At 39.4% G+C, this 26,611-nt stretch overlaps 1 protein-coding gene and 1 long non-coding RNA gene across 2 annotated transcripts in view; both read left to right on the forward strand.

Moving 5' to 3' along the window:
• Positions 1-1,290: 1,290 nt before the first annotated feature.
• Positions 1,291-21,327, forward strand: LOC134876568 (uncharacterized). The gene is made up of 3 exons (XR_010167469.1): positions 1,291-1,354; positions 18,463-18,524; positions 20,933-21,327. It is a non-coding gene; the product is annotated as an uncharacterized LOC134876568 (long non-coding RNA).
• A 4,702-nt stretch (positions 21,328-26,029) lies between these two features.
• The window catches only part of ptprk (protein tyrosine phosphatase receptor type K), a 102,724-nt gene continuing 102,142 nt past the window's right edge, over positions 26,030-26,611 (forward strand). The window contains exon 1 of the mRNA XM_063901821.1: positions 26,030-26,324. Within this exon, the coding sequence (XP_063757891.1) occupies positions 26,249-26,324 (76 nt within the window). The 5' untranslated portion in view covers positions 26,030-26,248. The remainder of the gene's footprint in view (positions 26,325-26,611) is intronic.

The following is a 26,611-nucleotide window of genomic DNA, read 5'->3' on the forward strand; positions in this document are numbered from 1 at the left end:
GGCCTGACAAAGCAGTTCTAGCGCTCCTGCTCGACCTGAAAGCGATGGAGGAGTGGGGGTGAGAAGGAAGGGAGATATTGGTAAAGAAGACGACAAAGAAAGAAAGAGAGGCAGACAGGGAGATCATAAGATAGAGATGAAGACAAACATGGATGGAGAGAAAGAGAGGAAGAGGTAGTGTAGGAAAGTGAATTAGCTCCAGTGGATAAGGAGCTCTGTGCTGACTGCCAACTTTGCTAATCCTCCTCACATCTGGAAGGCCAAGACAATGTGTGTATATCTATGTGTGTGAATGTGTACGTAGGAGTGCCTTTGTAGGGCAGAGTGTGTATGGATGAAATTGTGTGTGTGAAAGTATGCATATCAGCTCAGCTCATATGGTCATGTATACGCTTCCATATATTCTGTGTGGGTGTGTGTATAACGAATGTGTGTGTGTGTGTGTGTGTGTGTGTGTGTGTGTGTGTGTGTGTGTGTGTGTGTGTGTGTGTGTGTGTGTGTGTGTGTGTGTGTGTGTGTGTGTGTGTGTGTGTGTGTGTGTGCCTCCCACAGCAGAGAGCTGCTTTCTGAGTGATAAAATTGTCAGACTGAAACCAAACCGCCCGCCCCTCAGGAGCTTTATTGGCTTAGTTTTGTGAATTGTTTCTTTGGAATAGTAACCTTGTTTCGCCTTTAGACTATAATGTTTGTCACTGTTGGGTGAAAAGGTTGTTTTATCTGAGCTGTTTTGAGTAAATATGGTGGGTTTTAGCGTCAAGAAGTCAAAATCATCTATGTTGGAGTAAAACATGAAGGTTTTAATGCTTTGCAGTGCATTTTATGCCTAGTAAAGTTAAGTTAAATCAAGTATCACAACAAGTTCCTTTGAAGCACCACCCTGGCAGACATTAGAGGGTCTTTCATTGAGACAAAAACGAAACAAAAGATTTACAAAATATGCAACGAGTTTAGGGAAAACTCAATTGAACCAAACTAAATATGATAATTTAACATAAACAACCGGAAAGATCAAACACTGACAAAAACTGACCTCAAAGTTGAACATCTATTATGACTATTAGGGGGGTTACACAAATACAAAGGCTACCAACTAAAGCCCAAATAAAACAAAACATATACATGTGTATGTTAGTATAAATATTTTAGCAAGTAAGCAAGACAAAACCACCAACAAACTTCTGTTTTATAAAGAAATACATCATCTCCAATCTTCAAATCCAAATCCCCCCTATAATGCAGGTACTTGGTACAGTCTGTTTTGCCACTTCCTGTTTTAGTACCTGTGCTTAAAAAGGGTGCATCTTTTGCAAAGGCCTGAGAAAATGTCCCTCCAGCAGCAGCACCCTCATCACAGGTGAGAAACAGAAACACGAGTGATTCAAGGAAAGGTTTTCTAAAGTCAAACTATTGTGTGACTTTACAGAAGTCAACCTAATGTTTTTCACTACACCTAGAAACAGCAAACAACACTGAGCTAGGAGTAGGATGTATGTAACAAAAGCAATGTGTCATCATTTATCTGTTGGCTAATGTAAGTGCATAAGGGCCAAAGGTCAAGAAACAATATCAATGTGGAGAAAAAGTTAGCCAAAAAGTTTAATCCTCAGTCAAATAATAAACAATATATGTTTTAAACCACAATAACATGCATGGGAAGATATATAATTCTAAAGATTGTACAGCCTAGAAGTGCTTTCTATAGAAAGTGTCTTTGGAAAACTTCTGTTATATGGAATTGACCTTTCAAAAAAGCGTAACAGTAATAATACAGTATGTTTGTATTGTATTCAAGCCGCTGTGCAGAAGCTGAGAACATTTCAAATAGAGTTGTTGTAGGAGAAAGACTTGTTATATTGTTTCTCTGAAAAGTCAATAGCTTTCCATTGTGGGTTTGGATGGTGAAGGTTATGTTATGTCAGTATCCTGAAACGGGGGGAAATGCAATGAGGTCAGGACGGGGCTAAAGTCATCTTATCTAATGCTTTATTTTGGACAGGCTGCAGTTGATAAATGCTACATTTTGGTTAAGGCTGGGACAAAAAAAGTGTTGCATCTCAAATATGTTTGAAGACTGAGATAGAGTGTTTTGTACAGTGAAGGTATCTGCAAATTAGGGATGATGTACATTCGTATCATAATACTGGAATACTGTGAATTAATTTACCCTGGTTCACCTTATATAGTAAAATATATATAAAAAGTGACTTTATTTGTGGCTTTTCAATTGTAAGGATTATATCTCTGACTAAGGTTGCTTTTACATCTCTTTTTAAAATATGATATTTAGTGTATGATATACTCACATATTCGTGGAAAGCTTTGGTTTGAATGGAATAAATTACACTAAGGGGATGTATTGGAGCATGCTAGACGGGCCTCTGAGGTCTCAACTTGGCCTACAAGTTATAATCAAACCACTTTGGTCAGCGGGCGCTGTCATAAATATTAACAAGTTATGGGCACTCCTACAAGTCTATGAGTGCTGTACTCTTTCATTCATCAGAGCAAATCATCTGCAAATCCATCCCTGGCAAGACTCGCGCTTTATCTGAGCCCACCAGTCCACATCTCTAGCAGAAATCCTCTCCTCCTCCCCGGAGCTCACACCTCCTTTTGGCTCAAACCCACTCCACTGTGCGACTGCCAGCGACCGCAATGAGTTCCAAAATCCCTAAAATTGATCTTTTCATCCCTGCCATATCCTTTAAAAATAGGCTAGTCAAAACACTTTCTGGTTCCTGCACCTGCTGCCTTTCTTCCATGTCTGAACCATGCATGTCTTTCTCTCTACATCATGTCCTTTGATAGTTGATGGCTTCCTTTGCTGCATACTATAGTTTGGATTTCATTATAAGGCCTATTTTTATTATCATTTGTATGTGACTTGATTTCATTTTCTAGCTCAGCTGTCACTACAAGTAAGGATTTATACCCAGCTGACCTGCAAGGTTAAACAAACCTAAATAATGAAATAATGATATTGCATCACAGGCGAAAGCAACATAATGAGAGCATTATGATAATTAAACATCCTAATAAGCCCGGGTCATATCTAATCTCTTTTAGCTTGAGGTCAGCAGATGTGGAGGATGCCTCATCATAGATCTGCCTCTTATAGAATGAACACATCTGTTTCCTGTGAATATTTAGGGTGTGTTTACATTTCCAAATCAGTTCAATCTGATCTTTTTCCCATGGAGCCCAGTTAAGGACCCCCTTCTGTTGAGATTTCTTCATTTAAATTTCCTTCATAGAGCTTTAGTTTGTAATGTTTATCACGGCAGATCTCCCCTGAAAGTCATTAATCAGGATTCTAATTTCCTGAATTGTCTTATCTATCAGAATTTTGCCAATTAAATACGAACCGCGTTATCAAAACTGGTAACAAATGTCCTCTTTCATACCAGTGGCTATAAGGATATCAAACAGGTATAGTAAGCCGTTGCAAAGGATGCTATATCGTTTGTTGTTCATTAAGATGGAGAAAGACTTAATGATGATTTTAAAATGAGAGATTTGTGGCAGAAGCAGAAGAATGAGGTGTTCCTCCTCAGAAGATACTTTGTGGTAAAACCTATGGGAAATAACTGATTGGGGAATAATCAATGATTTGCAAATTGAAATGAAGAAACAATCTTTACCTCTTTTACAAATAATTCTTCTAAATAAACCTTCCTTTCATTTAAACTTAGAGAAATCATTCACAATGTTCAGCAGCAGTGTTTGCAAACTGAGGAGTGGAGCAGCAGCATTAAAAAGACCATGAGAGTGAGTGGTCACTGACATCTTTAAGTGGCTATAATCAATATTCATATTACTTTAACCACTTTGATAATGGAGATGGGAACAAGAGATGCGACATAGGAGCTGAATTTATCAATTTTCATCCTCCATCCCGCCATTGTGAGGCACATCAAATACTGTTTCATGCTCTGTGATTGGAGGTTTTTTTATATACATAGGCTCGTACCTTTGACTCTTGATCAAGTTTGATATTTGTTTTAGAAACAGAAACAGAGATGATGTTGCACTTGGAAACATGAACCTAATAAATGACGTGTAATGTAAATGTAATGGCATCACTATGTAACACTCGTGCTTCTGTTGGCTAGCGCTTCAACAAATCTTACCTGATATGCTGAGGGATGGGACAGCTCTAAGCAGTTGACCAATCACAACAGAGCCGGCCAGCTAACCAATCAGAGCAGATTGGGCTCTATTGTTCAGACAGGGTGAAAAGAGGAGCTGCAGCACGGACAGTATGAGAAAAATAAAGAGCCTTTTGAACATTAAAGCACGTTAACATGTCACAGGAGAGGCACACAATACAAATATGAACCTGAAAATAAGCATTATAAATCCTCTCAAATAGACTTCCTTATCGCAAGATGCATTACATGTATTTTACATTGCAGTGAGCAACGTTTATTGAGAGTAGACACCTACAAACTAAATAATGGATCTATTCATAATTAGTAGCGAGGAGAATAATGAATATTATTATTTCAGCAATAATTATGAAGCCCTGCTACCTGCCCTGCTTGACCCCAAACTCTCCATTAGTGTTTGCTTTGGTCTCTGTGTTTCTGCAGTGAGCTATTCACCGCTGAATCACACCACACACTGATTAAAAGTGACCCATTCTGAACAAGAGCAACATACTTGAAACCTCCTTAAGAAGCACTTTGGTTCTCATTAGTGGCGTGATGAATACTGGAGGCATACGTTCTTTCTTCCCCGATTCTATGTCTGTTTCATTCATGCGTGAAAACAGTTGTGTAAAATGCATGCCCTCGTTTTAACCTGATGATTCCTAATGGCAGGTTGTTTTCAAATGTAATTCGTGTTTTCATTGGTGCTACAACACGCACGGATAACTGAATTACTGTTATTACTTTACTGACAGGTACATTTGGGGAACCCTGTCTACTCTAGTTTCTTTCAGTTCTACGCTGTGGTGTGGATGAACAGATGATGATTAAAATTAATGTCATCAAACACAGATCGCATACACAATGACCCACATCTCACACACACACACACACACACTGGACCCATTGGTAGTGTGTGTCAGAGGGTGTGTATTTGTTGTGTAGCATGAGGTCAGTCATTAGTGATATTGGTTCCCAGCAGCTGTTGGTCTGCTCTGTTTTAACAGCAGGATACGGGACTGTGTGTGTGTGTGTGTGTGTGTGTGTGTGTGTGTGTGTGTGTGTGTGTGTGTGTGTGTGTGTGTGTGTGTGTGTGTGTGTGTGTGTGTGTGTGTGTGTGTGTGTGTGTGTGTGTGTGTGTGTGTGTGTGTGTGTGTGTGTGTGTGTGTGTGTGAGAGATGTGGGTCATTGTGTAATAACAACCCTATAATATTTCACACCCTTTCTTCAGAAATGCTGTTTTTTCCATCGTTTTTGAGTGACGGCGCTTAATACTACAATACCCATGAGCCTTGGCCTTCATTGAAATGGAAAATAAGTCAGTCAGACTTGTAAAGATTTCCGAACCCTTTGGCTTTACAAATGGGCCAAATACAGCAAGGGTGCTGAATGAATCCATTTGATTGCATGATTCTGGCTGAAATGCACTTGGGGTAGGCCTAGTAGTTGTTATGTAAACAAGCCTGTATCTTTGACTTTTGATTTAAAAAAGACTCAATATTTTTTTAACACAGTCATTAAGTCCTGAAGATTCAACTGGAATAGCTTGCTGACTGAAACCACGTAAATAAGTATAGTTAAAAACACCATTTCTGTTTAAGGTCCATAGTGGCTTCTGTGGTCCTATCACACAATCACAAGCAGGTTAAGTTTGGCAGTCGTCATGAAAGCAAATACCTTCTTCTTCTATCTCTATTATAATATATTTATTTAGGTACTTGTTAAATACAAAAATGTCTTCATATGTATCTGTTATAATGTATTTATTCAGGTACTTTTTACTTAAATTCTTTAATACTTTACTTCTTCCATAAACCCATATTTCTTATTCGATTTATGTTATCTAGTTGTTAACCCTTTACCCTTCAGATGAACGTGTTAAAATGAATCATATATGAAATATATTGTGGGATATAGAGGAAGCATTAACAAAATCCCCACTGAGTTACCTCCACACCAATTAAGGTTAGTTATTACTGCTCTCAGCTTCCAGGTTGAAATGAGCCAAATGTGAAATGTTGATGGGGGTTATAACCATTAACGTGGGGGTGTCTATGAGTGGGCCTTCATGTATTTGCTGCTGGGCAACAAAAAAGGTGTTTTCAAAAAATGGATTCAGGATTTAAAAGATCAATAATTTTAGATTTTAGATTAAAAAAAGTGACTGCATTTTTCAAAAATCTACATGGTTTAAAAGTTCCTTGCTTCCAGGGTTCTCACAGGGGTCACTGGATTTAATCATCCCACAAAAGACCATATCACTTTTCAATTAACATTCTATTTTCTGGAAATGAAAAGCCACAATGGGACTACAGAGTGTACATTGTAGTTTCTGCTGGAGATAAGGCTAATGTGGTCCTTCTTTGGCGAGGTATAGGCTCTATGGTAATTTCCTGTAGAAATAGCAGCTTCCACGGGCGGTAGCAGTTAGTGAGATAGATGGTCCAGGAGAGAGGTGGAAAAACTACAACTCAGCATTTTTTACTTTATCTATTAGAGCGGTAATAGTGCATGATCAAGTGCGGGACACATTCACTCACACTCTCACTAACTCCCTCCGTGTCTTCCACCCCCTCTCTCTCTATGTCTGTCCATTATGTTGAGTAATGAGTGCAGAGTCTCCAGTCCTCCAATCCTCACTGTCCCTCTTAAAGGGACACACCGAGCTGTAGGTGATTGTCCTGCTGCTCTGTTTGATGTACAGTAAAGAGGACAAAGACAGCGAAACGTATCTGCAGGGTGCAACAATGTTGAGTTATCCTGCATAGTTAACATCCAAAATAAAGAGCTACTTTTTAGAAAGAGCAATAGACTTGATTTTGGGACTTTTCACATGTTGATCACAAAATGTTACCATACAACGATAGCATTGGGTTTTGGTATTTTTTTTACAAATACATTACTTATTGAAGTCTTCCATGGTCCATACAGTTACTGATTTTCCCCGGGGATTTTAATTGTTTTCCAGGGCATATTATCCTTAGTGCAGTACAAATGATATATCTACATTGACTTCCAGCCAATTTTAAATGGTATCCAAATCAGTGTTGGATTTTATGAAACCCTTAAATGATATCTTTTAAATAGTCTGCATTCAGAGACCTAAAAGACTTGTGAAAAGTAACAAATGAGAGATTTGACCTTTAGCGAGAGAAACTTTGCTATTTATTCAATGGCCTGGAGCAGAGATAATGCAACCGTGTGTCATGTCGTGTTGTGAGTAGGCCTACATGTTTACGAGTTTTTAAACCAGTCAGGAAACTACACTGGTACATTGGATGCTCTGCCCTCCTCCTCTGTGGGTGAAAATGCATTAGTCACTGAAATCCTGTGGTTTAATCTGTGGCTGGAAGGAAAAACTTTACCACGAATTTCATTTCAAAACGAAGCACAATTAACTCAACGGGAGCTGATGTAACCAAGCTAATCTCCCGAGCAATTTCAGACGAACCAACATGTACCGTATTGAGCCACTGCAGTTATATGTAGCTGAACACACAGGTAAATAGATCTAAGGATATACAGATGGATAGATGTATAGATTATTTAGCAACACATAAAAGGGATATGAATATAAATCCCTTCCAGTGAAAACCAGACTATGCAACGCTTAGTCTGAACCTGGTGTGGGATTTCTGCATGTGTCTGTGGGTTTGCACTTTTCGCATGATGCCAACAAAGTCACTAAATTGTAGCTGTACTGTATGTGTGTGTGTGTTTGTGTACATAGTGTGTGTCAGTTACCCCACTGTGTATAAGGGGATTAGAAACAATGAGCGCTTTGTGATGGGAAGACAATAGACTCACATTCCCTCGACGTTCCCACATTCATCCCTCATCTTTTTTTCTCTCTTTTTCTCATACTCATGCACACTCACACACACACACACATATGCACACGCGCACACACACACACACACACACACACACACACACACACACACACACACACACACACACACACACACACACACACACACACACACACACACACACACGCACACACTTTTAACTCTCTACTGTCAAATTATTTTTGTTTATAGGATGGTATTTCTGTTGACCTACCTCTGTACTTGTCCGACTCATTTTTTGTTTAATTCCCATCTAAATATAACCAGATAAACGTGTGTGTGTGTGTGTGTGTGTGTGTGTGTGTGTGTGTGTGTGTGTGTGTGTGTGTGTGTGTGTGTGTGTGTGTGTGTGTGTGTGTGTGTGTGTGTGGAGCAGTCCAGTGGTTATTAATCAGTAATTAGTGCTCTGTGATGTGTTGAGGATTAATTTACTCATTCTTCTATCTCCCATCTGCTGGCTAAACACACATACACACACACACACACACACACACACACACACACACACACACACACACACACACACACACACACACACACACACACACACACACACACACACACATAAATGACTCTAGCCAGAGTGAGAAAATAGGACCAATACAGATCACGCACACACACAAAGCCTCCCTATCTCTTGGTAATAGTCTTGTCTGATCCGCCGTGTGTTTGGCTGATCTCTGATCAGTCTGGTCCAGCTGCACTCAGCCTCCCCGTGGCTGCATAACAGAATCATCCTAAACTCTTTCTCAGACGATAAGCAGTGTGTCGCCTGCAGACGCACGCAGCCTCTCTGCAACGTCCTTGTTTCTCTGCGGGAACACGAACAGAAGGGAGGAAGGAGCAGAGTTTCAACTAGTTCTCAGTTTACAGGAGCTAACAGGCAATAGCATTATTATTTGTTTGGATATTGCCAGGTGTTAAAGTTATTTCAATCGCCATCTTTGGGGCAATGTGAGGACATCTTAAAATAATGGTAAATATAGTCTCCATTTGGTTGAACTTTCTCTGTAAAGGACAGCAAATGTAAAATCCCTTATTACATAGCTTTAGTTTGAAAAGGAGTATTGCAAAGAGTGCATATGGAGGAACTGCATCTTACTCAATAGATAAGCTGAAACATATAAGTGGAGCACAGCATTACACGAACGTTTTATTATGGTGAATGGTCATACCCCAGAGGCCTGGAATAAAAGAACAGCAACGTTTCAGGCCAAAAATCTAACAATTTCCTTGGACTAGCCAAGATTGTTGGCAAGTCCAATTCCCTCATGGAGACAAAGTAAGTGTATGCAGAGCTCTCTCGTACATTATGCTGGAGATCATTGACTCTATAATAGGTGTATTTGAACTTTGAGCAAATGTAAAATTTGAGAGGTTCAAAATGGAGCAAAACATATTGCATGCACTGGACAAACTCTGCTCCCTGGGTAACTGCTCTGATAGAGAGGTGTTGTTGCTGATAAAGTGATTATTCAAGCATAGATGTCAAACACAGAATGATGTATATTTATCCTTCAATTTTTAGGAAACACTTCTTTTTATAGACTAATTGATTTGTCAATTAACATTATATTTTTACATTTTCATGAACCTCACATTTTTCTAAATAATCTAATGATTTTCTTCGTATTTTTTACAAACGTTACATTATTCTCAGAGCACAGACAGAAGAATATAGTCACCACATACAGTATGGAGCAGGATTTCACACATGGATAAAGAAAAGAGCTGCACCTCTCATGATTCAGAGATCTGTTGCACAGACAAGAAGAAAAAGCACAACCAGCTTGAGTTCCCTTTTCTTCTCTGACAGAGGCATCGGAGCTGTCATGTCATTGGTCAAGTGCGGAGTTGTGCGCTGACGACCTCAAAAAGCTCAATGTGATTTACCTTCACAGTCGATTCCATGAGAAGAAGCCTGTTATCCTGCTCTGCCTGCCAGGCTGCCAACGGCTCTGCCCTCAACTTTCACTGGAAATGAATGATTTCTCAGTGGCCGCTGCTTACAATGTGAAACGGCCTCAAAGGAGGTGAGGCAGCGGCGAACAATGAACTTCGCTTATCCACTGCAACGCTAAAAGCACAGTTCAGACACTTGAGAGCAACAGTGAAGATGAAGTAACAACAGTCGGATCTGCCTTGAGTTCTGTTGAAAGTGAACGAACGCTCAAAAGAAACCCAGAGGAATGTCTTGTTTTATGAACAAGCCCCTTTCAAGTGGCATTGACACATTAAAAACTATCATTCATATCAATATCAGAAGGAATGTGTTTCAATCTTCAACTCTGAGGCAGTGACATGTTAATTACTTTGCTCAAGGGCACCTCAGCAGCGTATTTACAGCCGACAGACTGTTCCTACATTCACCCGCCTCATGTATTATCCTCTCAACAAAAGCGAGTCGGAGCGAGGCGATGCTCTTTGTAATGAGAGCTTCTCCGGAGTAATGAAACTTGAACTGGAACAAAGAGAGCGGTTCTAATATCAAACTGTGTGCCATTAACATAATAACTGACCTTTCTATTGGCTGGGGAGGAGGACATATAGCCTCAGCTTAGCACGGTTGGAAATCCTCTTCCTGATAACAACCTGGAATAAATGTCCGGCGTTATAGAGTTCAGGCGGAGACGGGGGAAGAGAGGGTGGCGTGGGTGGTGGAAGACATGTCTTTACAAGGGGGAAAAACCAGACATAACAAAGGGAAGTGTGCTGAAGGTGGGGGGGGGGGTAGGATGGTGAGGAGGAGGAAAGGCGTCAGGGTTGGAGATGTTTCGACAAAAGCTCTCATGTTGAGAAACACTCGTTCTCCCTCACTTTCTCCCTTTCCCCCTCATTATCCCTCCACAGGACAGAGGAGGGAGGCGAGGGTGAGGGCGAGGGGGGGTTTGAGGCAGAATGACATTTTCATTTGTTCTTTTAAGGGCTCCTTATTATCACCTTTCAAGAGAAAGCCTCTCTTTCTCCGTCGCTCCCTTTTTCTTTCCTTTTTTCCTCCACCACAATAGATTCAAATAGAAGTTTTTTTTACTCTCCACCTCTCCCTTCGCCGTCTCTTGTTCCCTGTCTCCTTTCTGCAGTATAATTGCATGGCTGATTAATTATAAGGGAATCAGTAAGAGTGAAAAGAGAAGGTGGCATTTCCACCTACAAAGAGAAAAGAACCTAGCACCTACGCACTCACACGCAAAAACCATCAACAACAGGGATTCACCTCTGCATTGTCTTGAAAACTGGAATATTGTCTTCCAACATGCATAAAAACACCCTCACTGTCACACACACACGTTCCAGTTTGAAAGAGTTCGTCACTGTGTTTTCCCACACAGTTTTATCTAAAGTCAGTTCTACTCTAATTCTACAGACTTGCAGCCCCCCTCTCCTCATGGTAAAAGCTACAGCATTGTGTCTGCACTGATGTCTAACACCCACTGAGCAGTTTGCCAATATTCATTTGCGCTCATTGGCAGCTTGCATTGGACAAGCAACGTCCGATAAAATAACAAATTGGGGTAGAAGTGTCACCTGGAGGCTCCGTAGTGATTTGCATTTACAGTCATTTACATGTTACAAGCAACACCAGCATTTTCAGGTTTTGTACAGGTGACCCAAGCAAAAACAATAGGAAAGTATAAAAGTTCTTTGTCATCCTTTTTTTCCCGCAGGCAACGTCTCTGCTTGTTACTTTCCTTGTTCTGTTCCTGTTAACCGAACTGCTGCACCTTTGATTGCCTCCTTATGTTCTGCTCACATAGTCATCAGAAATATGGATGTTGTTCAGAAACAAAAGCTGCACAGAATCTTTGAGACATGACTTGTACAACTAAACTCAAGAATATCTTTTAAATATTTGCTCTGGATGGCATTATTGAGGAAAGCAAATTTCTGGGTGCAGCAATGCAAGTCTAACGTGGATATAAGGAGAAAAACTGAGAGGAATGGATGAAGTTCAAACAAGTTTACAAGTTCATACTGGGCATTAAGTCTCTGCAGTTGGATCTCTGATGAATATTCATATCCAGATCCCGGCCAGTTGGCAGGTTGTCATGAGCTGTGCAGCATTTGCCAAGCCAGTCGTCAAAACTAAAACTTAATGATCATAGCATTGCATTAGGGAGGATTGTATGAGTGGTATACAGTAACTCTGTCCAACAACGACTCATCCACATTCTTTTGAAAATGAATTGATTTAATCAAACACTTCGGTAAAATAATCTTCAAAATCTCAAGAAATAATTTTCTTGTTAATTCTCATTTAAGGCATAGTTGAAGTGTTCAAGGTGGCCTATTATGCTTTTGGGGGTTTTCCCTTTCCTGTAGTGTGTTATACCCCCCAATAATATGTCCTCTTTAAGCTGTGTATGACAGGACTCCAAATGGTGCATGGTTTGCAGCTTCCTCCTTCTATCTGTTGTTACAATCAGCTCTTGCAGCAGATATAGTCAAACATATTAAGAGCAAGTTATCTGACATTATAACCCCCTGACAGAATTCAAAGCAGATGTTTGACTGTGGTACACTGCTGATGTACAAAAAGGCCTACGTGGTTTGGATGGGAATCTCCGAGCTCAGGATGACTGTGTACCCCGCTGGGGTGTTTTACCTCGCTAGCTTTGCCTCTCCAAGTGGATCAATTCCAGAGGATTGGCGGATATTCTCACCCCAGATAGACGTTGTCAATGTTACCGTAGAACTTGGATTCTGGGGAGTCTTAATTCTCCCCCTGTCTATCTCTGTGTACCAGTTTGTTGTTGTGCCTCAAAATCAGCAGCTTTGGCAGAATCATTTTGGGCGCAGATTGTAAACATGCTATGACTCAGCTTTGGGTTAAAACCAAGTTCTAGGTTTCTGTTTTTCTTTCTTCCTCCTCTCCTTCCTGATCTGTCTGGCCAAGATCTGTGTGTGTGTGTGTGTGTGTGTGTGTGTGTGTGTGTGTGTGTGTGTGTGTGTGTGTGTGTGTGTGTGTGTGTGTGTGTGTGTGTGTGTGTGTGTGTGTGTGTGTGTGTGTGTGTGTGTGTGTGTGTGTGTGTGTGTGTGTGTGTGTGTGTGTGTGTGTGTGTGTGTGTGTGTGTGTGTGTGTGTGTGTGTGTGTGTGTGTCGTGCATGTGTGATTTTACACAATTCCCTGTATGCACTTTCAGGTGTTGGTATTGTGTCTTTTCCTGCATTTTTATTAGTTGTACGTGTATGTTCCAGTCTGTGCACACGTATCCGTGATGTGATTTGATCAGACACCAATAAGAGCAAATTTCATTAACATCAAACTGCTTTAGTACTAATCAGGTTACTGAGAAACCAGCAAGCCAATGGCATCTACTAATGCCATTAGGTCGAGCAGTGATTGGATTGGGATCTTATTTCAACTTCCTGAATGCTGCCAGCGTTTTAATCAATAAACACAACAGCGGTGATGTCACAGTCCGTTAGTACGACGAGGCGGTGATGTCACAGCTCGTTAAGATTGTGAAGATGGTGGAAGGGATGAGCATGAGAGCGTATAGCAGGATGCGAGGAAACTCCGCCTACACTGCTAAAAGATGTGCGAGGATGTGTGAAAGCATTGTGAAGGAAAAGAGATGCGAATGCTGCACATCTTTCATGATAATTACATAGTGTTGGCAAAGAGGAGAGAAACGCATGACTGGAAGGGAGAAGGAGAAATGAGGAACAGCGGAGCTCGAAGGAGAGATTATAGGGAAGGTTACACAATGACATCATGTATAGGGATGTAGAAATATAACATATGAAGGAGAGATGTATGGCTGTATGAATCCACTCCATAAACATATAGAGACGAGAGGGAAAAAGGAGCGGGACTGTAGGGCAATAACTGCACTTTCTGGTGAGTGGACAGTCATTATCAGAACACACCTTTTGAGTCAAGTGTTCAGTTACCCTGCTGGGTCTGTGACACTGTACAGCAGTGCTTTCAGAATAATGCCAAGCATGCTAAAATGCTCACCATGGCAATGCCAACATTCTTGTTTGGCAGGTAAAATGCTTTCCATGTTCACCATCTCAGTTTAGTTTGTAGGAATATCATTAGGAAGACCTCTTTGAACATTAACACATGTAAACATGTCTGAGTAGAGGCACTAAATACAAATATGAACCTGAAAATGAGCATAATAGGGTCTCTTTAATGACCAAAGTCATGTGTACCGTGGATGAATTGTCAAGGCAACAGCAGGAGTGGGCACAGCATAAAGGAAAAATCTTCCAGACATCGTAACGATTTCTACGGCAGAGGACTGTTTAAAACTGTTTGATCTTCTTTGAGGGGTTAATCAATTGGAATAAATCGCTTGAAGACTTTAGTTAATTAACATTTAGAGTAATCAATGTTTTATTAGACTCAGTAGAAGTTGCATTCTCGTGAAATGATTGTTTTGAAATTTGGGAAGGATCATTTATTTATTTCTGAATGTTTCTGAACTCTTTGGTGTTTTCGAGCAGTTCAGACAGTTACTGCATACTATATATTTATTGTGAAATTATGATTTTAAATGCAGAAGAATCAAGGTCAAATTCACCCTTTCAAAGTTAATCAAATACAATATGTGCCGATAACAACATTACGTGATAGATGATAGATGTATTATCGGGTAGAACTGATAACCTGCTGAGTAATGCATCCCCTTACACAGTCCAGTAAAAACAGCCCAACATATCACCTGGGAACATTATTTAATCTTAAAGTGCTTAAAAGGGACTCAAGATATGGCTTATGCACACGGTTAATAAAACAGTCATGACCCTAAAAGTTAATTAACAATTGACTTCAGATAATTTAACCCATTGATGAACCCCATGAAGAAGATGATGTTGTTTTTAAACAGTACTTTGATATAAAAGGCACCAGCAGCATGGCTAAAAAGAAAGACAAAATCGATAAATGTATTCGCGGGGATCAAGGGAATCATCCATGCTTTAACTTTGAATTGCCTTTCTCAGTTTTGAGCAGTTTTACAATAATGTTTCAGCAAGAAAATGTCCACAAATGAATTAGAATAACACTCAGACTGCTCCCTCTTTAGAATTAGTTCATTAACTCTGCTCAGTAGATTAGCTCTTCTGGATAACTGACTAAAATAATCCTCTTTGCTGGTTTTATGGGGTTCCCTCATTCCTTTTCCAAAATAAACGGAATAGAATTGTATACACAAGGGGGGCACAAAATGGCCGCCTTATCAGACTCACTTGCTGGACCTGTGACATTGAGTTAAAACAAAGCATTCTGGACACTTTAATCCATTTAACCTGGCCAATCCTGTTGCAGTCATTCCATTGAGTGTTTGATTCTCTCCAATTGTCTTTCATTTAAAAGTGCGGCCTTGCTTCTGTCTCTCTCTCTCTCTTTCTGTCTGAAGCGCTTTCTCTCTACCTCCCCCGTCTCCTATGCATCAGATCGATGGCGAGGGCGAAAAGCTAATGACCCATCTCAGCAACCAATTCACTCAGCTCTACCACACTCAGTACCTGTCTAAACCTATGAGTGGAAAGGAGTGGAAGGAGAGGAGAGGAGAGGAGAGGAGAGGAGAGGAGAGGAGAGGAGAGGAGAGGAGGATGGTTTATTTTTCTATAACTTTTCTCCTCCCCCCTCTCAAACTGAAAGCTGTACATGTGAAGGATGGAAAAATGACAAATGAAAGCGAAAGCAAAATCCTTACGACCTTTGCACACGTCTCAAAAAGTGGTCGTAGTTGTATAATTGTCTCTCTGTGAAAGGTCTTTCAGACTTTTGTTGTTCAGACTTCAATTACTTTGCCTGAACAACACTGAGCCCTTTATCCAAACTATATTTTTTTACAAATACGATACGATTCATCACGGTAAGATGCGATACAACACATGAGATATGATAGGATGCGATACGACACGATATGATACAACACGATGATACAACGATAATCAACGCGACACAATAAGATACGACATGATACGACGCGATAACATTTGATAGGATAGAATACGACACGATACGTTGAGTGACGACATGACACAAAACCACACATTAGCATACGGTATGATACAACAAAATCCTTTACAACATGAAACAACACAATACCACATGACATGACACATTAAGATACGATTAGATACGATACGACATTCCGCGATACGAGATGACACAATAAGATACGATGTCTTACGCTATGACACAACACAATACTATACAGTTTGACACGATACGATTACATATCTCCGATTTGATAGTAAAACGTGCTGTTTACTCTCTACTGCTTTATCTGGTGACCCCCAAAATGTGTGCTTGCGACCCCTTAACACTAGTTGAATATGTTACCCCGCATTAAAACCTTCTTTTATCTGAATAACTGCTTCTCTCCTGTCCTATAAATCATGTTGTGACAGTTAAGATTTATCTCCCAGATTAGGCACAGCTACACTAGTCCAAAGGCCGAAAATCCTGTAACCAACCTTTAGAAAGGCTTGTTTTATTGGATTTTAATCTATCCGGGATCAGTTTATTATTTTGCTGCAGTTCTGTTCACTCAGGCTCTCATAACCTTTAGTTATTTGGATATTATTGTATTTACCTCTTCATGGTTCTCGTGGTATCAGAATAGGCTCGCACTCATTGATGGTTTCCTGAACACACTGATAAAAAATGATCGATGCAGCAGAACATTTTCATGCATAAATGGTTATTTTGTCACACTGAAAACAAAGATTCCCCGCGTTCCTCGCTCTTTATCCATCTTTCTATCTCTGCCCCTCTCCCTTAAGTTCAGCTTCACTGCCTATCACATCTAAATTCATTAGTGCCTCAAGAGGTGTGTGTGTGTGTGTGTGTGTGTGTGTGTGTGTGTGTGTGTGTGTGTGTGTGTGTGTGTGTGTGTGTGTGTGTGTGTGTGTGTGTGTGTCATCAGTGCTAAATGATTATAAAGCATAGTTATTAAAAACTGTCATAATTACCATGCCTGTAGCAAAAACACTCTGATATGAATTTACCTCCTCTCCTTTCCACGGGCAAAGACACACACACCAACACACAGATTTGTAATGTACATATAGGCACACACAGAGACACACACATGGGCAGGGAACAGCTACAGGACGCACACACACATTTCTCCACTGGCAAGAGCAAACTCTTACACTGGCTCCTAAGCTTGATGTAATTTTTCATGTTCCCTGTCCACTCTGGCCTGCTGTGAATGTCGATTACAAACCTTATGACCCAAAGTTTAGGACTTACCCATACTTTATACGCCACATGCACATGATCTAAAGCATATATTCAAACAATGTTGCAATACTAACGTCATTATTGATATCATATTAACAACCCCACTTGTAAAAGATGGAAAGTAATGTTAGATACTGAAAATCTTAGGATCATTTTACGAGTACGCGTTCTCAAAAGATAGGATGTTTCCAGTCCATAATGTGTAGGTATTGTAGAAGAGTATGTTCACAAAATGACAAAGTAAACAATATAACATTCAGAAAGTCTATTAAAAAAAATGGATTTGATATTTCATTAAAAATATTGATAATTAAACATTTCTTAATCCAAAAAATCGTAAGAATCTACTCACCTGTTACATTATCATCTGCACTTCTAAGCAAGAGGCCCCACTCTCTCTATTATACATGTTTGGAGGCACGTTTTTCTTTCATGCATTTCACCATGTTTGTCAATTAATGTAGAAATGGATCGCTTTGTTTCTTCAAACAACACCCTCATTGTAGTGGATTTAGCTGGATAAACGAACACACCCTTAATCAAGCCGCCAGAGGGAGATTCCTATATCAGAATGTCTGCACAGTTATGATGACATCACTACCAGACAACATTCCACACCCACATATTCGAGATTCCCGAAACTGTGAAAGACCTTGCATTCAGTAGAGGTGCAGCTGAGGTCTACTAAACTTTGTATAACTGCAGTCACATTACATGTGTCTGTAAATAAAGGTGTTACTGTTCCTAAATTCAGTTATCACATGGCAGAGTCTAAATAACAGTTATGTCATTACTTGTGTGGTTGTGTCCCTGGGTGAGAGACACTTCACCCCAAATTGCTCCTGTGGGGATTGCCCACAGTATTGAATGTGTGTAAATCGCTTTGGATAAAAGTGTCTAACAAGTGAAATGTACTATATCAGTGTGGTATATGAAGGCCAATCTCTTATCTCGTTTAACCTTTGTATATGTTTTTTTGAAGCAGGTAATATTTGCAGGCGGTGCTATGAAGACCAACTTGTTTTTACATTGCTTTCTTTTTCAGTATAGTTTCATTTTAGGGCAGTAAAGCAAACTGCTTGTGCGGCAAAGGTAAATTCAGTACATCCTACGTCTAGTTACCAGTGTAGCAATCATTTCTGAACTGGTTGATCAAACTGTACAAGGAGAATTCTAACTAACTAACTATTTCAATAATGCTTGTTTGATATGTTGCAATGTTAACTCTGGCTTTGATACGTTCCAACAGATACACACTCCCAACTACCATCAACAAAGAAGCTGCCAAGCTATCCGTAGCAAGTCATGCAAGTAGGTCAGTCAGGTTCCCATTCACATTACTGCCTGGTTCCTTCACTGTGTTGCACCAGGATTGGATTTGCAGCTATTATAGTTGGTGTTTTGGACCACTATGCTAAAGTAGATTGCAGGCAAGGAAACTAATGTTAACAATGGATACATTTAAATTATTCAGGAAGTTAAAGGAAGGTTTTAAATAAAAACCACTCTAAACCTATCAGATTCAAAAGATCTGTTCCAATGGATGACATGCTTTGCTAAAAGTTACCAAACACAACATAAAAACTTTGTTCAACAAAAACACATCAAGTACCATTTTTTATTTGTGTGTATAGAGCGTGGCAGACATGAGAAAAACAGGGTTGTTTCAAATCAAACGTACGAACTTTCACCCAAAAACTGGACTTTATAGAGGCTGAACTCCCACAGACAGGTCACTCTCGCTGTGTTTCTGCTACAAAATGCTGAATTGGCAGAGCAGAAGCAGATACATGCCATCTAAAACCAACGCTGCTGCACTCTCCAAAAACTACAGGTGAAGGTCAGACACATTTGGCCCTTTAGCGCTTGATAGCCAACTGGTAGATTATTTTGTCAGGGCCCAAAAATAAGGGTAAAAGGGTAGTGGACCAAGAGAGAGTATCACAAACGATAAATCGATACTTTTGAATCGAATCCTTTTTTTCGTAATAATTAGAAAAACAAAGCTTCTCTGGTTTCACACACACACACACACACACACACACACACACACACACACACACACACACACACACACACACACACACACATAGAACCCTCACTCCCACCATCCACCTGCCATTACCAGCTGGCAGATACACCTGGTTTGCAGGCCTCAGCCCCCAAAAAAATGGAACGTTACCATAGCAACCATATGGTGTTGGCCTGGCATGGTGGGCATTGCCATGGTAACGACAGAACAGACATGTGGGCAGTGCCGGTCTGGACACATACACACAATAGCTCTTCTCAATTGATCAAAATTTCATTGAAATCGCAATATTTAATTTGCAGTAAGCGCAATATTTTGCTTACAAAATATTGCGAAAATGTCTTTGGAATGTATCGTGCTGCTGCAGAAAGGTCCAGGCCTATAAAAGGTATTCTATAGACATAATAAAATGTCTTTATTTTAATCCTCTTTAGAAATCACACAATGATCGTTTGGAAATATTTCTCAATCATAATGTGAATGTTTAATTTCCTCTAACTTTGCATCAGTCAAAAAGCTCTGTGTGTGTGTGTGTGTGTGTGTGTGTGTGTGTGTGTGTGTGTGTGTGTGTGTGTGTGTGTGTGTGTGTGTGTGTGTGTGTGTGTGTGTGTGTGTGTGTGTGTGTGTGTGTGTGTGTGTGTGTGTGTGTGTGGCAGAGAATCGCACACTCCCACATACCTCATTCCTGAGTATGTATGAGAAAAAAATAACAAACAAGCGTTCTCTCCCTATCAGTGTTTTTCTGTTTTTTTTCAAATACAAACACACTCACAGCGGTTTTCTGCCATAGCTGCGACCTTGAGACTGAGCATGAACCTGCATATCTCCCGCTCACAGACCCCAGAAAGGTTTAACTCTGTGCATGTGTGTTAACATGGAGCTCTTCCAACTCTGTCTGCAAACAGAAAACATTCTCTCCTCCTCTCATAATTCAAATGCAGAATTCTTTATTATCGTGAAAAGTTAGAAAAATTCCCATTGGAATTGACTTGGCTCAGAACTGTTCATATTACCAAAGCTGGAGACTTTAGACTTGAACTTGGACCGGAGTCTGACTTAGGCCATCAAATGTAGGATCTTGAGACTTCAATGCTATGAATCCTGACTCACTTGAGACTTGGAAGTAAATTAAGTCTCAAAGTTCAGAATTTAAGCTGTTGGATCAATAAAAGTAAAACAAAACAGTGTTAGGCGGACTCAGCATAGCCAGACACCTTTATATTAAGTTGTTAAAGCTTTGCATGGAAATAAATGTGTCTTATTTATGTGAAAATATATATCACACAATCTTCTTCAGTGGATAGGTGTGATGATTACATCGATTGCACCTTTATGCCTTCTCGTCCGTTATGTCTTGCATTTTAGCGTGAAAGTTCATTTCTGTCCTTGAACATTGTATTTTGACAAAACGATTCCCACTCATTGTCAACATACACACTTTTTTGGAGTTTTCAGCTATACCACAGTCAAGATTCACTTAAGGCCAAGGTGCTTCATTCAATTAAATTCGATAATAACGGCTTCCAGACTTCTTTGTTAACAAATCCATACCTACGAAGAATGTGAAATGTGGTTACAGTTACATTCTGCTTGTTATTTTAAAGGTCAAGAATAAACTTTCATGCTTAAATATTAAAGGAACTTTAAAAAATAAAAGTTTAAAATGCCATGTTATTTTAATCAACAGAATCCAGAGACCTGGATTACTCCAAATAGACGTGCAGTTTGCTAAGGGGAACTCACCTGGACCACATCACAAAATGCCCAACTATTTTGTCATTATTCTATCTCCTTCTTCATGTAGCCTTAATCATCTTCTTTTAAAAATTCAGATTTTTTGTCTCCCAGTTTTTGTTCCTATCTATTTTCTTTTCAAACTTCCAAAAAAAATTCTTCCTAAAACATTTGACTTTTATTTTCAAATTTCTGGATTTTTTTTCTAAATGTTGACTTTTCTAAATGTCCGATCATTTTTTCAAAATTATGGAGGCAAGGATTCTCCAAAAACACCTAATTGACAGGCAGTAAGTTCTAAACCTACCTACCTTACCTTGTTTCTGTACAAATGCTTGAGGAGAGACAATTTAAAGGCTGTTTATTCTACTGCTCTTTATTCAGGTTCACAGCTGTATCTTTCAGCTTACATATTGAAGTTTGTTTTGTAAATTGTGAAGTGATTTTTTTTCTATACTCAAGGGATTTCCTTACGTTTTTGTTGAAGCCCCTTTGAGCTTCTTAAATTGTGTCACATTTTTTTATCAATTCTTTCTGTTTGGACAAATTAACTGCACAGTAAAATCTCAAAGCAAAATCACAGGAAAATCCGAGTTTTCTTTTCAACAATTTGATAACATTTTTGTACCCGGTAATTAAAATATTGAAATATCGTTTTGCATTGGAAGGACCACACATTCATCGCCACAGAGTGAAGGTCCTTTTGAAAAATAAAAATGTTCAGAAATCAACTTTCCGCTTCTTTTCAGAATACATTTTCAGCAAAATCAAAAGGGACGACCTCGAGTTAGGATTTTCTTTAATTTAATTTGCCCACATTTACTTTAAAAAATCATAATCAATTCAATGAAATAAGTCAATCCTTTCAATTAGAGTCAAACCGATTTCATATACAGTTCATAAAAAGGATGAAGGGGATGTTCAAAGCTTTGTTAAAAAAAGAAGGAGCAGCCTGGGGTATGAGGTACAGCCTGATGGTTTTTACTTTTCAATTTTCAATGTATTGGTAAAATTCAGCTTTCTAAAACTACCTGAAGAAAGAGGACAAGGTAACTATTGGCTTCACCGTGTCTTTTTTCATACATGACAGACAGACAGTGGAGAAAAAAGGTTGTCCTGCCTTAACAGTTGGGATTAATATAACAGAACAATAACAGAGCTGTCAATAGAGTCAGAGGGACAGACAGGAGAGACAGAGAGCTGGCTGCACAGTCAAAATGTGTTGTGTAACATGTCTGTGAGAAACCAAGACCATACGAACCAATGCTATGCAACATGTTGATGTTTAGCACGCATACTTTTAGCTTAACGTGTCCATTTTTGCTAATTAACACAACTACTGCTGAGGCGATTAGGAATGTCATTCTTGGTTTTGGGGGTTTGTTGGAAATGTCATTGATGGTCAAAGGCTAAAATCCCAAAGTTACCTCCAGAGGGAGTTTCTCTCCAACTCACTCCAGCTCACATAAATGTCAAAGTGAGTGGGCTTTACTCTTCAGGAACCTGGGTAGATCTGCACAGAAATTCAGGATGATCGATCCAATAGCTTTTAAGATATTTCAGCCTGAAGTAAAGGTTGACCTTTTTCCTTGAGCCATGCTGCTAGAGTGGCTAGAAAGCCATTGTACATTTGTGAAAAACACGTTGGATATTTATTTCGATAACTGGTTGTTGGTCGTAAAACACAGGAATCTCCTCTGCAATCCATCATAGACCAGACGATGGATGGTACATTTCGTCTCAAAATTGCATTGAGCTACTGGTGAGCTCCAGTGAGTGCTGTGACAGGTAAGATTGCTGGAAATTGCCCGCAAAGATACAATGTGCCTGCACTGAGGTCAACCGGGGTCCTTCCCTGGTCCGAACTAAAAGACCTGTTTATGCTCTCTGTCTGTTCCCAGTGCAGGGATTTGTGCTTCTGTAGACCAACTCTCTGTCCGCCACATCTGTTATTACACAGCGATGACTACCTGCCATGTTTTTCTCGGCTGGGTTTTGCCACCTGAAGCACGATAAGTGTTGCAACATGTTGGTTTTTTTTCGATGTGAGGGATAAAAAGCTGTGATAGGAGAGATACAAACATCTTCAAATCTTTGCAGAGCGGAATTCCTACTGTGAAAGACGATGTTTGGTACAAAGGCACTTCTTCATGTTATGTGAATTTGTAATATCTTCTTCAGCACACGTCCTTGTTATGTTGCATTGAATAGAATATCTGACATTAAGAATGAATATTTTCCATGAGAAAACAAGTTTTTAAACCAGTTTTATCTTTGAAATACTTCAGATGCACTTGACAGCTGCAGAAGACACTTTGATATTTGGACAAGGCAACACAGACATTGATGACTGCAAATAGAGATGTATCTGCTGTACATACCCGTGCAAGATAGTTCAAAGTACAGAAATGCTTAGATGATTTCAGCCCACTATACACAAACTCACAAATGTAAAAGCTGTATGCATCTACGCATAAGCAAAACTATGACTTGATAGCAGTGTGTGGGAGAAAAACACTGCAAATAAGCACCTGAAACCTGCACCTTCAGCAAACACTGAGGATACACTGTTGTCTATGATGACAGGGTACCAGCACTGTGTAACGACAGCAAATTCACATTTTGAAGCAAAGTAGTAGCATCAGAGTGATATTTAGAAACAGGGCAACTAGGTTTATTTGAAGGCCAAACAGTCACATGTACTGTACAAACCGTCTGAAAGCACCGATGATTATCAGCAACACAAGACATTCAGCAATGCAATAAAGCTTCTAAGTCTGTGAATTTTTGTTTTTCACAGCACGAAACTTTGGGAGAATATATTTTTTCACACCTTTTATGTGGGAGATGTGGCTCTAAAAGACAAACCACACTAAGAAGATACACTGCGTTTCCCTGCTCGTACATTTCCATCCACACCGCATATTTTTAGCTCAGCTGTGTACCAAATCATAACATCTATTTTGTGTTTTTGGCAGAAGCCTGTCATGATGTCATCCAGTCTCAATTTGACACGTACGGCTGTCACCACTGTGTGCAGATGTGGGCAAATGGTTTGTTTTTACAACAAATGTGCAAAACCTCATGCAAACTTAGACATGTTATTATGTACTAGTAACCACAGGAGCTAATTGTTAATCCAGAAAAATAATTGAAAATATGTATAACGTGGGTTTCAGCTGATCAGAATCAGGTTTAATGTCAGAAAGTTAATTGATGTGATGTATAATGGTACATGCTTATTAGGTTGCAAAAAAAGTATTTAAAAAATGTAAAACAGCATTAAAAGAATTACTGAAATGTTTACAATAAACACAAAAAATGTACAAGAGAAATAAATATAGAAAATATACAAACAGTAAATACATCAAGAATAAAATAGTGCACTATATGAGAATATAAAATGGAAGAGCTGTGAAATTTTCAATAAGTAGCGTTCAACAGAATTGTGCGAAGTATACAGTAAAATGTGCAAGGTTCATAGTTTTATGGTGTGAAATCAGTGATATAAAGGTCATCTTTCAAGCAAACCCTGCGGTGGTTTAAATCATTTTCTCGACACAAAGGGTCTTAGCAGAACAAAAAATATATAGAAGCGTTCACAGTCCACCAACCGACCACAAGGTCTCCTTTAAATCACAAAGAAGCTCCCCCTGGCTGTACATCTTGATGACGTTGCAGATACAAACACTCTGGTTTGTGTCTTGGAAAGACTCCTTTTTTTCCCTGCAAAACTCTTCTATGTGTCTGTTTAATCTTTCTTACTAATTGTGCAGAATGGCAATAAGAAAAGCTTTCTTTCATTATAGGATGTTATATTATTCAGTGTTTTATACATTGTTTTTAATTTGGATACTTTCTACTATACTGAGTAAATTAGTATTATATTTTAAAATAATTTTACTAGTAACTTCATGTGTCAAAGACAAGGAGTGGAGTAAAAAGTGCCATATTTCACTCTGGGATGGAGAGGAGTATAAAAATAAACTAGCATAACATGGAAATACTCAGTAATGTACAAGTACCCCATAACTATACTTCAGTACAGTATGAATGTACCTAGTTACAAACATTACATTTCCCACTGATTAAATTCTATTGATTTCTATGCTTTATTAGCAGGATGCCTTTGGGGTGTTGGCAGCTGAATGTTTTAGGGGCCCATAGTTGGACAGGGGTCCTGGACAGTGCCAGGAATGATACATATTTTTGTGTCAGAACTGTTGTCAGGGGGCCAACTAGTGCTGCCCCTTTGTACTTAGTATTTGAAAGAATGTGATTTGAATGTTTAAACGTGGGATGACATATTTTTCTGGCCACTAGGGCGCAGTGGAAACAAGAACGGATGGCAACTTTGATATATTATTAGGCTACCTTTCTTAAGTCAGCAGCTAATTCACGTTGCTTTATGGTTTTCGGTTTCTTTAAAAGTAATAATTCTATACTACGTTACCGGAAAAAGACCATCATTACATGTCACATTAGGATTATAGAAGATTTTCAAAACATGATGAAGTACAAACGTTGTCAGTTTTCATCATGTAGAATGGCCCCTTTCAGGATGCTATGTGTAATAACTGATGAATGTATTTGTAGATCATTATTTTTGATAAGTTAACATTCAAGCAACATGCTGCTTATTTATTTATGTGTTTACCATCTCTTGAACAATGTTGTAGTATAATATATTGCCTAACAAACATAATATCTTATTAACATTTGATTAAACATAACCTTTTGTCGCATTTATGACCGATTAATGAAAAGTTTTGTATTCAAGAAAAATAAATAAGGTAAATAATTTAAACAAATAAAATACATTAAATAATGGAAACATTATTTAAAAAGAAACAATTTGCATTCAAACCTTTATCCCAGTCCATGATTATAACACGTTACAATACATATTATTGTCCCTACATTGTTTCTTTAATTTGTGTGTGTTGTGTGTGTTTGTTTTTTCAATCAACTCCTGCCTCGTGACGTCACGCCGTTTCTCTGCTGCGCTCGCTCTCTCTCCCTCGCGCTCCCTCACTCCGCGTGAAACAAAGTGTAGTGTCCGTGAGAACCCGTAGGAAGCGAAAAGATAGAAACCGGAGAAAGGAGAGAATGGAGCTGCTGAGTCCGCATCAGGAGGAATAATAATAACAACACGGTACAGAGAGTAATTTAGAAGACTGAAGACGGAGGAGAGGAGGGAGAAAACTCGCAGGAAAAACTTTTCCGGGGAAAAACTGTTACAGACTCACACACGGCCACGTTTGAAAACATGGATACACTTTTCCCCGTATTCGTGGGACTCCTGTTTCTCTTTTCGGCTAACGTGTGCGGGCAGATACCGACAGGTAAGGACGAAAGCATGAACAATGTACTGTTTACAGTGTTTTCTGTTTGCAAAGTTTGAACCATTTCCTCGTTTTCTGCAGCCGTGTAAGCGTATGAATCCATGACAGGTGTGTTTAGGTGGAGGAGAAAAGTTAGCCTCGGTGTTGAAAACGTACCGTCGTGCCTGTTTCATCGCTTTAGGGCTGTTTTAAAACACCTTCAGCTGCGAGACAAGCATGTTTCGAGGAGTGGAGGTGCTTTTTGTCACTGTTAGAATGTGAATGGTTCCTTACGTTTCATTGCGAGT

This window comes from Eleginops maclovinus, chromosome 15 (assembly GCF_036324505.1).
Source record: "Eleginops maclovinus isolate JMC-PN-2008 ecotype Puerto Natales chromosome 15, JC_Emac_rtc_rv5, whole genome shotgun sequence".
NCBI lineage: Eukaryota > Metazoa > Chordata > Actinopteri > Perciformes > Eleginopidae > Eleginops > Eleginops maclovinus.